A 12801-nucleotide genomic window follows, 5' to 3' on the forward strand; every position below is an offset into this window, starting at 1 on the left:
TATAATAACACAATGCGCTTTCAGGTTTCTGGCCTTTCAATGGGAACCTCCTATATAAACACACAGACACAAACACAGAGGTCCACTAACACAGCATGAGCCAGTGCAACAGACTGGGTGGACAAGAAAAAACAGAGAAAAGTGAGTGTTGCAGGTTCCTGGTGGGCAAGTACGAATAGGATTAGGACAGCCGCTCTAATTAACCAAAAAATATAAATGATGTCGACACACAGGAAAAGGAAAAGCTTTGACATTTCAATATATCAACGGCAAACAAAGAATCCATGGCAACGGGAATACCAGGGTTGTGGGTTTAATCCTTCCTTGGGCAGTACTGAAATGTAGTGTATATAAAGTCTACACACAAGTTTCATCCGGACAGCAGCGTAGATTTCAGCTGCAAAGGTCTACATGGCATCCACTTTATCTTTGTAAACTACAAGAGCAGTAAAAGGCTATAGTCAACCAATTTACAGAAAGGTTGGTTTTACTTCTCTTTGTCAATAGTTACGACCTTGTCCACCCCTCTATGAGGACTTGATGACATCGTAGGGCGGTTTAGTGGAGCAGGTCGATGACCAACACACAGTACTCACCTCGTCCACATTCTCGAAAGCATTGATGACATCGTAAGGCAGGCAGGACAGCAGATCGATGACGAACCAGGTCTTCAGGTAGTTCATCCTGATTAGCTTGGGGTCAGAGATCACCTCTCCGGCTGGGCCCACGAAGGTGGTGTGAAAGTTGAGAACGATGTCCACCAGGAAGATGACGTCTACGATGCTGTCCACCACCAGCCACGTCACGTTGTTCTGCTTGGTCTGAAGAGGGAACAATATTTGTGGTAGTAAAGCTGTACATTAGTTTTTCTTCCCAAGTTGACATGTACTTCAGAGCTGGAAATCTACATTACATTGCCTAAATTATCAGCATACATTAATTACGGCACTATTACATCCATATAGTGTCCGTGAGGACACAGATAGAGAATAAAACAGTACAGGACATAATATTTATTTTATCGTGGACAGAATTTAGCAGTAGATGTCACATGCCTGCATAGGTCAAGAAAGCGCTCATAATGGTTGATCAGGATGTAATTAGGTGATCTATGCTTCTGACCTTGAAGGAGACATTATAAGGAACCATGATGGCCGTGTAGAAGGTGAGGATGAGGATGACCCAGTCCCATGTGGTTTTGAAGGCGCAATAGTGGAGGATGATGTGTGGTGGCGTCTTGGGCGTCTCCTGCTTGTACTGGGGGAGGATGTCAGAGCCCAGCTGAAGGACCTGCAGATTGTAGATCTTTGATGAGTTTGATGGAATAAAATCAAAAAAGGTGTAAACCGCAGGGGTTAAAAGGTCACATTAAGGTTGCTTACAGATCGTTACATCCATTTATGGTGAGTGTGAGACGTGTGTGTGTGTGTGTATGTATGTGTGTATATTTGTCATGATTTCAGTACATCCCTACAATCACAAAGCAGTACATAGACAAATGGACCATATGCCAACCAAATTGAATGTCATCGGCAGTAAGTCAAACACACAACGGCACAAACACACACATACACATACACAACGCCCCCACATGCACATGCCCTAGCTTTATGAGAGTAGAATTATAAACAAGCTAAAGAGACATAAATATTTGTGTACCTCAGCTAAGCGGGAGTGCTTGTGGACGTTCTCTCCCTTGTGTACAGTAGGTTGCAGCTGCTGTAGAACCCCTCGGCTGCTGGTCAGAGCACGAGTTAGCCGGGCAAACTTCCCCCAACCTGACAGAACCAGGTGGAACGCGTATTATTGTAACAGCGTTATAATACTGTTTGGCAAAGCGTTGAGTATACAGTGTTTCTATGCCACGGATCGGCATGCAGGCCTGTACCATCCCAATACAGTGGGACTATCCACTTTCGCCGTGTTTCACAAACACTGTCACTTACCTTTCGAAGTTTCATCTTCTATGGGTTGTTTGAAGGCTGTGATGTCACTGAATGTGCAGAGAAACAGCACAACCTTTTCCTGTTCATTTCGTATGGGGGCTATTTTCACAAAAAACCACACCGGCGTTCCTGATGGGAGAACAGACACTGCTGAAGGTACAAAGATTTCACCCAAAACAGACATTCAAACAAATTGTTCCAACGTAAAATAGCATGTCTTTCAGTCACGACCAACAGTTATAACTTGGCCCGGCTCCATACTATCCGCTCATCTGGGTAATCATAAATCATATCAGAGTACATGCTGATCTAGGATTATGATAGGCAAGCCGTAATTGTAGAAAATAACTGGTTCTTAATAACTTGCCTTTTTTTAAAAAACATTTTGGAAAAGGCAAACCTAACTCTTATGAAAGTCTTACTCTGAGAATCTTCATGTATGTGCCCCTGATCTACAGCATTAGAAATAATCTCCTACAGAGCCCTGCAGAAATGTACAGTAGCAGGCCACAGTGGAATAACACTGTAAATGCACAGTGCATAAGACAGAAATGAAAACACTTAAATTAGGATTGTTTTTTTTTACTTGGTACTTACTGTTCTTTTTATACATTAGTATTTCAAATGAATTCATCTCGTAGTTTTCGAACGTTAGCCGTACTTTCTCGCTAGTGTCCTTGTCTGTGAGCTCCCCGTACATGAAGCTAGAACACACAAAAACAAAAAAGTGTTTTCATTCACTTCTTTTGTTATAAGCATGGATGTGTTTGCTGTTTGGAAGTAAATGTAAAGCTGTTAATGTTAATTAATGTTTTCGGTCATCAAGCATTTGACCAAGTATGTAAGACTTTGACCAAGTATGTAAGATTTCCACACACCCAAAGGGTTGTCACTGAACTTGTTGATGCTAAAAAGAGATATAAACATCAGAGGACAAATATAAACCATCATTTTAGTTAATACAATTGAGATTTGGTATGACAATTTCCCTATGAAATATTGTTTATATTTTTTACATACTTATTTATTTTAATCTGCCAGCATATCTTGCATGAATGCTTTGATGTCTAATTGGTCGAGGTTGTAAAGACTTATTAACAACATGTGACGTCATTCTAGTGAGAGGGCTTGGGCTAATTGATATGGGTGAAGGCGCAGCACCTGAAGTGCCATGACAGGAACATGCAGTAGAACTGCCTGCTGTAAGTGATTTTCCTCCTAACTTCTTCACATTTAGTTGGATTAAAAAGTGTGATTGAAATTCATTTCGATGTGGGGTATTTATAAACGATCTCCCCCCAAAATAATATGTAATGTCAGAGTGAAAGAATTATAAATTAAAGAAATTAAAAAGAAAGCACTTTTATATTACAATTGGATAAACACTTTTCAATACATGCTGTACATGTCAATACACACTAGAAGCACCTTTTGCAGCAAATGCATCTGTGAGACTGGGTAGGTACAGTATTTTTTCAATTGTACAATATTTTTTCCAATTATCCCAAAATTCTTTAGGCTTTGTCAAGGTGTTGGGGATCATGGCTAGACACCAATTTTCAATATGCATTCCATTTCATTCTCTGAAAAATTCCCCAGGCTTTGCCAATGTCAATACCCATCTTTCGATGCAGCCATGGTCGTGCCTGAAAATAAGGCAGAATTTAATTAGTTATGTGTTGTTATAGTTACCCATCTACCAATCACTGACCTTCTTTATGAGGCTCTAAAAAACACCTCCCTCATCTTGAAATGCACAACTTGACTGAGGGACATTACATAACTCTGTGAGATCATATTGCTATAGGGACAGAGGAAGGTGTACATGTTATTTCTTATGTGACTTGTCAAGCCAAACATAATAATTATGCAAGAACTATATTTTAGTTCCTCATTTTATATAAATTCATACAAATTTATTTTCAGATTATACTTTTTTACATTAATCAATATGTAATTCAATCTGTTTTAATCCTACTTTTATTTCCCCGCCCCCCAACAAAAGGAACATTTTCTGTGAATACTACAACTTATGCGTTGGGGTTGTGTTCATGAAGACACAGTGTGGCAAAAGGTTTTGCAACAAAAAATATAAATAACCATTTCTTATTGGACAAGAGCCACAAGGATGCAATATCTCCCAAAGACGGTTGGCTTCATCTGACATCACTCCTGACAGGAACATTTCTCAGCAAACCAAGTGTCAGCACAGAGACTTCTCAGCTAGAATTGCCAAACAGTTAAAACAGACATTAAAGGGGTTAAGTTCTAGCTCATTTACAGTTAAAACAAGCCAGTACAGCCTTGGCATGGTTTGGCCCTTTTTGGCACAATAATGTTAAATGGGTATGGTGGCAGGACGATATACCTAATGTCAACTTAAAGAAGGGACCAAGGTTACATCTCTACTGAGTATTCACATGGGACTTAGCCAGGAAAGATCATGAAAACTTGAATGTGGAAATACAATATATTACTAGACATAATTGCCATCAACGATTCAACAAAGATTTAAATAAAACAAATACTTTTAAAACGCTATTTCACACAATAACAACTAAGCCAGCTGTTGGGAGCTTTTGAACAGAGTCACCTTGGGAGAATGAAGAGGCATTTCAGTCTGTCTAATTTTGAATACTGGTTTAATCTTTAATCTTTCTGGTTATAATGCAGTGGAATTGGCTGTAAAGAAAGGGCTATGATTAAGTAGAGGAAGGTAATTTTCTTGTTTCCTTCCATTTTGCATGTCGATTGTACTGATCATTTAGAAATGGTAAATGAGAACAATACTAATAGTTTCTTTCAGACATACAATACTGCTACAATAACATGTTGATAGCAGTAACTGATAACCATTTAGACAATCAAAACAGTGGCAGATCAGAAGTGGCTCTACATTAAGAGAATTCTGCTCTGGCATAAAATGGTCAGTATTGTTTTCCTGAACATAATAAACGTCGTGTATTGATGTGCTATGCGTTGTTTTTATTCTGTTTGTTAAAATGGTAGGAAGATTACCCATTTCTACTAAATATCTTGTTAAGTCGTGGTATGAATAAACCATAATGTCCTTTTTTAGGATAGTGTTGTCTGCACCCAGGCAGAAGACACAGGCTGCGCTAATGCAGTTTGAGATGATTGGATAGACAGTTCTGGTGGAGTAGCGATGTGCGTCAGTCCGACTTCAAACACGGAAATGCCGGTACAGTGGCGGTTCAAACCACCTTCGAAGGTTCTGTATCAGTATTTGAAAATACGACGTCAATGTTTTCTACCTGCATGTGCTGCTCTTCTGCATGACCTCCGCCCTGTGGTACCCTGACAGCTTGCAGAAGCCATCGTTGCTGTAGACGATAGGCCAGTCCACAATCTGAGCATTTCCCAGGACAAAATTGGTATCTGTCAAATATAAGGGGGAACAAAGAAGGAGGTAAGGCTAACTCGCTGGTGATTACTCACAGACTACAGCACATTACAAGGGAGAGGGAGAAGTATGGTTGGGATCAATAGCTTTTCAATACAGTCCTGATTAGGGACTGAATTGAAATAAACCTCACAATTTGGAAAGAAAATTAAAATGCGTGAATAACATTTCAGTTTATATTTCCAAAAACAACTGGAGTGAAATGGTGTTTACACCAACCCAGGATCGACATCAACAGGCAACGGCACAATCATGTTGCACAATGGAAGCCACTACAGTAGAGTGAGAACAGAGCAGAAAGCAGCAGAATAATCCTTCACATACGGTTACTTTACTCAGCGTAAGACCGTCCTTACCCTCACTGCTGAGTAAGTAAGCCCTGCATGTGGAGAGGGTTAGTGTCAGTTAGGCTCAAGGACCCTTGTACCTTTCTTAAACAAATCCCTGTTTCTTCTCAACTGAGGTCAAATTGAAACATTTGGGCGCCAAACTTTGTTACTGGATTTTCAACATTGCAGAACCAATGTATTTATGTAAACTCGCGGATACAGTTCTAATGGAGAAAATAATGACATTGTACAAACCCGATTCCAAAAAAGTTGGGACACAAAGTAAAATATTGAATTCACAATAGAATATAGATAACATATCAAATGTTGAAAGTGAGACATTTTGCAATGTCATGCAAAATATTGGCTCATTTTGGATTTCATGAGAGCTACACATTCCAAAAAAGTTGGGACAGGTAGCAATAAGAGGCCGGAAAAGTTAAATGTACAGATAAAGAACAGCTGGAGGACCAATTCGCAACTTATTATGTCAATTGGCAACATGATTGGGTATAAAAAGAGCCTCTCAGAGTGACTCTCAGAAGTCAAGATGGGCAGAGGATCACCAATTCCCCTAATGCTGCGGCGAAAAATAGTGGAGCAATATCAGAAAGGAGTTTCTCAGAGAAAAATTGCAATGGAAATCACAACATGGGCTCAGGAATATTTCCAGAAAACATTGTCGGTGAACACAATGCACCGTGCCATTCGCCGTTGCCGGCTAAAACTCTATAGGTAAAAAAAAGAAGCCGTATCTAAAAAACTGGGACGCCATGTCATCCGGACTAAAGAGGACAAGGACAACCCAAGTTGTTATCAGCGCTCAGTTCAGAAGCCTGCATCTCTGATGGTATGGGGTTGCATGAGTTCGTGTGGCATGGGCAGCCTACACATCTGGAAAGGCACCATCAATGCTGACAGTTATATCCAAGTTCTAGAACAACATATGCTCCCATCCAGACGTCGTCTCTTTCAGGGAAGACCTTGCATTTTCCAACATGACAATGCCAGACCACATACTGCATCAATTACAATGTCATGGCTGCATAGAAGAAGGATCCAGGTACTGAAATGGCCAGCCTGCAGTCCAGATCTTTCACCCATAAAAAACATTTGGCGCATCATAAAGAGAAAGGTGCGACAAAGAAGACCTAAGACAGCTGAGCAACTAGAAGCCTGTATAGGACAAGAATGGGACAACATTCCTATTCATAAACTTGAGCAACTTGTCTCCTCAGTCCCCAGACGTTTGCAGTCAGTAATAAAAAGAAGAGGGGATGCCACACAGTGGTAAACATGGCCTTGTCCCAACCTTTTTGAGATGTGTTGATGCCATGAAATTTAAAATCAACTTATTTTTCCCTTAAAGTGATACATTTTCTCAGTTTAAACATTTGATATGTCATCTATGTTGTATTCTGAATAAAATATTGAAATTTGAAACTTCCACAACATTGCATTCTGTTTTTATTCACAATTGTACAGTGTCCCAACTTTTTTGGAATCGGGTTTGTACATTGACAAAATGATTGGCACCCTGCAACTAGTTTTTTGCACCGTCTTTGGCCAAGGTAATGCCAAATGCCCCTTATAGTCACTTCATTGATTACCTTTCTAATAGCAACTAACCTCAATCTTCAAATTCTTCAAACGGTTATAATGTTTTCAATGTTTAGGGGATGGCCTCCTCTAACTGTTTTCAGGTATTGACAACATTTAAATGGATGTGATTCAGATATGGACTTATGAAGGGTATCTGTTAAAGGCTACCAGCAAGACAACAACCACAAACACGCAGCCAAGGAACCCTGAAATGGTTAAGAAGAAACGCTTTACTGTCTCTGTTAAAGAAACGCTGGAGTAGCCTGGGAAGAGTCCACATCTGAATGATCCATAATATTTGATGAGAGCTAAAAACGGCATTTGGTGGAGGGCGCCCCTCCAACATTGAACAAATTGGAGCAGTTTGCTGCTGAAGAGTGGGCCAAATTGCCAGTAGAAAGATGCAGAAAGCTTACAGTAGTTCTGGCTTCAAGAAGCACATGTTGGCAATTATTTTTGCCAAAGGCTGTGCAACTAAGTAATGGGGTGCCATTAATTTTTCACCATACCACTCTATGTTCAAAAGTAAAATTGTGAACATAAAAACAAGGTTATGAAATGTTAAAAATCCAAAAACAATGTGTGGAGACCAAAAAATATTCTAAACTTCCTTTAGGAGAAATAGTGAATTTGTTCACAAATGTCTAAATGTCAATACTTGTAGTCATGATTGTATAGACAATTATTTCCGGAAGATTGACATAACGACTATATTGGCATGATAGGACTTCATTTTGACAGTAAACAAAATGTGAAACCCCTGTTAGTCCTAGTGCATTCACAAAGATGAATTGCCAGTTTTACTGATATGTCCACATTATGAAGATGAAATAAACACTCTGAAATTATGAGAATAGTACTCTATTTATGGAAGAGCAGTTTAAAATAAGTGCCTTGTAATACAGCCAGTTCTGTTGGGATGGAACAATTGGTTTACTGAGCAGTGACAAAGGCGCTCTGATTATAGCAGCTATACCTGCTATATAGGGTGTGAATTCTTGACCATCATCCTATATAAGCCAATCTGTGTTATGTATGTAAATATATTCATGTTTGTCCAGGAAAACCTTTGAAAAAATATTTTGTGTATATAAATGTGGAGTGAAGGGTTATGAATACATTCCAAAGGTGCTGCATTTTTCATTAAAGAAAAACAGGATTTATAATACCTTCACAAATTATTTAGAAATGGAATTACAAAGGCTGCATAGGGGCATTAAAATAGATGAGTCACTCCCAAAACAAGCAACAGCATACATTTTATAACCACTCATTGTACAACTTCTCTGAGAAAGTAGAGATATTCTACACTGGGTTCAGAAGAAAAAAAAATGTTTGGAAAAAGATAGCTAAGACGCTGAGTTTTTGAAGTGAATCCCTTTTGTTTTTAATTCTGCTTAAAACATTTCACTACAAATACTGCTGGTATACAGTAGTTGAAGTATCTCTCAGGGAACATTGCCTCCTCTGAGAACTTCCACTTAGACATCAAAGCTAGGATCTTTACTGTCACATTGGTCACTCCCCCCATTGGGGTAAAATCTGAAGGATGGTTCTGGAGAAATGTAACTAATCTCAAATGTATAGACAACGTCTATTTACCCCAAAGTGTCTGTTTACAGAGTAAAAAAACGTAGAGCTTTCGTTCTGATGGGCTACGACAGTTGAACTAAGCTTGTGAGACAATTACTTACTTTAAGAATAAATAGCTTGAGCACCCCGCGTGGCACAGTGGACTAAATACACAGCAAAGTGGCCATGATGATGCCCGGGGGCCCACCAACTCCTTGTGACGAGGTTGGGAATCTGGAAACCCATGAATGGATCAACTCGTGGATTTACAGTTGGATAATGCAACACCTCAGGGAGCGTGTGCCAGCTAAAGGCTTTCTGGTTGAGCAAGCAGTGTGATAAGAATCGGTAAAGACTGCCCTGCAACTAGAGCACAGTAAAGACTGCCCTGCAACTAGAGCACAGTAAAGACTGCCCTGCAACTAGAGCACAGTAAAGACTACCCTGCAACTAGAGCACAGTAAAGACTGCCCTGCAACTAGAGCACAGTAAAGACTACCCTGCAACTAGAGCACAGTAAAGACTGCCCTGCAACTAGAGCACAGTAAAGACTGCCCTGCAACTAGAGCACAGTAAAGACTGCCCTGCAACTAGAGCACAGTAAAGACTGCCCTGCAACTAGAGCACAGTAAAGACTGCCCTGCAACTAGAGCACAGTAAAGACTGCCCTGCAACTAGAGCACAGTAAAGACTGCCCTGCAACTAGAGCACAGTAAAGACTGCCCTGCAACTAGAGCACAGTATTTTAAGCCTCCAGGCACGGGCAGACAGCTTTTGCCCCAAAATCAACTAGAACTTCATAGAGTCCATGTTGCCTAATGTCCTAACAACCTTCCAAGGAAATATGGAAATAAAAAAACTTACACTTTATATACACTTAATATAATGAAGTATGGTGGTGGGTAAGTGTGTGTGTGTATATATATATATATATATATACACATACATATATATATATATATATATATAATTGTGTATTTATAAAATACTGTGCAAAAGTCTTAGGCACCTGAAAGTCAAACTAAAGCCATTTTTTTGGATAGTATGTGTTTATTTGTTAAACAAAACATACATGTACATTTTTTGTGACCTCTTGTGCCCTGTGGATGGAGGCGTTGTCAATGAACCCTCCATTAAAATCACTAAGATCTTTTCCTCTTGCCATCTTGATCTAAAATAGAGGTAAACTGGGCATGCTGAGCATTTTTATACATGCCAGAGAGCAGGACAGGAAGTTAAATTCTTAATTGTATCATGCAGTAGACCTACACCTGTATGGAAACATCTGCATTCCATTTATTCCACACTCATTTATATACAGTAGCAATATAACACAAACCCCTGAGGTGTGTTATTGATATTATAAACTGGCTACTAACGCTATTACACAAGTAAAAGGTGATGTGATGTCATGGCCTTGATATACAGTGTAATATACAGTACCATGGCTTTCAGCCAATCAGCATTCTGAATTCAAAGCACCCTGTATATTAATTAATATACACCACATATTCTTGCCCTGTATGACAGTTAGTAATGCATGTCTTTACATGGGAAAGAAGCTACAGTAAATATTTACGACACGGTGAAAATATTACAGTAAATTCCCAAATCCTAAGGACACATTATATAAACTTTTGCAATTACCCTGCACTTAAACATTCACACCAATAGTTCCATCTCTGTCTGGACTTAGGTGTAATGCTCATGAAAAGAGTTGCACCAATCTATGTTACTCTGTGTGTTCAAAGGGAAACTCTTAGCTTCACTCCAATCCCTAGAAGTAACACACACACACACACGTTGATGCATGTGCACGTACAGACACATTCACACAACACACACCTTCACAAACAAGCTCTCAAAAGTAGGTTAACACATACAGACACAATCATCACACAACCTCACAAACACCCTCTTGAAAGTAGGTTAACAAATCAGAATCCAGGGAAAGAGGGATCAGGACAACAATACCATGGCAGTATGAAGGTACAAGACTTCTGTAAAGACAAACATTCCATAGCATAAAGAGACTGTATCATACTATGACAGCTTTAAAAAAAAAAAAGACATTTTCATGTAAATTATCCCAGGTACTCTGAGCCTTGTTCAAAACAGCAACCATACATATTTGACAGCTAAAAGGCATCTATCGCTCCCATGCCATTACAAAACATGTCTATATTACAGCACCCAAATACATGTATTTTTCTTGCACACTGTAAACTTAATTATTTTATACACTGACTAAAGCAGCCTTATTTTTAAACTGTTTGTTGGCTGTTTGGATCTAATCGTAAAGAATCAGTAAGACAAACCAGAAGAAAGGCTAAAAGAAATAACGGGTTTGTGTGCTTAGGAACATTAGTGCGTGGGCGCGTACATTTCAACATATCATTTACAATGATAGCGAGGAAACTTGTGTCAACTCACAGTTCAAACTCAGGATAAAGGTTTACAGAATATCCTCTCACCTTAGTTCTTAACACTGTGTATTGCCCCCTTTTGCATCAATGACAGCATGCAGTCTTTTGTAATAGTTGACTATGAGGCCCCAAATTCTTGCAGGTGGTATAGCTGCCCATTTGTCTTGGCAAAATTCCTCCAGGTCATGCTAAGTCTTTGGTCGTCTTGCATGAACAGCATGTTTGAGATCTCCCCCAGAGTGGCTCAATGATATTAAGGACAGGAGACTGTGAAGGCCACTTCAGAACCTTCACCTTTTCCTGCTGCAACCACTGGAGGATCAACTTGTCCTTAGGGTCATTGTCATGCTGGAAAGTCCAAGTGTCCCATGCGCAGCTTTCGTGTAGAAGAATGCAAATTGTCTGCCAGTATTTTCTGATAACATGCTGCATTCATCTTGCCATCAATTTTCACAAGATTCCACATGCCTTTAGAGCTCATACACCTCCAAAACATCAGTGAGCCACCACCATGCACCACAGTGGGGATGGTATTCTGTTCCCTATAGGCCTTGTTGACATCTCTCCAAACATAGCACTTATGGTTGTGACCATAAAGCTCTATTTTGGTCTCATCACTCCAAATTAGTGCCAGAAGCTGTGAGGCGTGTCAAGGTGTTGTCGGGCATATTGTAATCTGGCCTTTTTGTGACATTGGCATAGTAAAAGGCTTCTTTCTGGCAACTCGACCATGCAGCTCATTTCTGTTCAAGTATCGTTGTATTGTGCTCCTTGAAACAACCACAAAGTCGTTTTCCAGAGCAGCCAGTATTTCTCCTGAGGTTACCTGTGAGTTTTTTTTTGTACCCTGAACAATTCTTCTGGCAGTTTTGGCTGAAATCCTTCTTGGTCTACCTGACCTTGGCTTGGTATCAAGAATTGGTATCTGAATTTTCCACTTCTTAATTGATTGAATAGTACTGACTGACATTTGCAAGGATATCTTTTTATATCCTTTTCCATCTCTATAAAGTTCCATTGCCTTGTTACGCAGGTGTTTTGACAGTTCTTTTCTGCTCCCCATGGCTCAGTATGTAGCCTGCTCAGTGCATCCACGTGAGAGCTAAGAAACTCATTGACTCTTTATACACAGTCACTAATTGCAATTTAAAAAGCCACAGGTGTGGGAAATTCACCTTTAATTGCCATTTTCACCTGTGTGTGTCACCTTGTGTGTCTGTAACAAGGACAAACATTCAAGGATATGTAAACTTTTGATCAGGGCCATTTGGGTGATTTCTGTTATCATTATGATTTAGAAAGGAGCCAAACAACTATGTGATAATAAATGGCTTCATATCATCACTATCCTTAAATAAAAGACAGTTTATGAGCACAACTGTAAATGCAAGCGAGCACATTATCCAAGCTAGCTATGATTAAACACTGGCAACAAGTATTGACTACTTTTTTTGCTGTGTGCAAATCATGACTTTATCTTCTCACCATCGAATTTAGAAAGA

The 12801-nt window shown here is 39.6% G+C and overlaps 1 protein-coding gene across 4 annotated transcripts in view; it reads right to left on the bottom strand.

Moving 5' to 3' along the window:
• Positions 1-12801, bottom strand: part of kcnh1a (potassium voltage-gated channel, subfamily H (eag-related), member 1a) — a 66704-nt gene that overhangs the window by 50639 nt on the left and 3264 nt on the right. For 2 of the 4 annotated variants that reach the window (XM_020047049.3, XM_020047048.3), the window contains exons 2-7: positions 5222-5345; positions 2544-2650; positions 1947-2075; positions 1660-1778; positions 1123-1290; positions 597-821 (exon numbers count right to left, since the gene is read on the bottom strand). In XM_020047049.3, coding sequence (XP_019902608.1) covers positions 597-821; positions 1123-1290; positions 1660-1778; positions 1947-2075; positions 2544-2650; positions 5222-5345 — 872 coding nt within the window. Of the gene's footprint in view, positions 1-596; positions 822-1122; positions 1306-1659; positions 1779-1946; positions 2076-2543; positions 2651-5221; positions 5346-12801 lie in introns of all 4 variants that reach the window. The other 2 variants (XM_020047047.3, XM_020047046.3) reach the window with 1 other exon arrangement.

This window comes from Esox lucius, chromosome 6, assembly GCF_011004845.1.
Source record: "Esox lucius isolate fEsoLuc1 chromosome 6, fEsoLuc1.pri, whole genome shotgun sequence".
Lineage (NCBI taxonomy): Eukaryota > Metazoa > Chordata > Actinopteri > Esociformes > Esocidae > Esox > Esox lucius.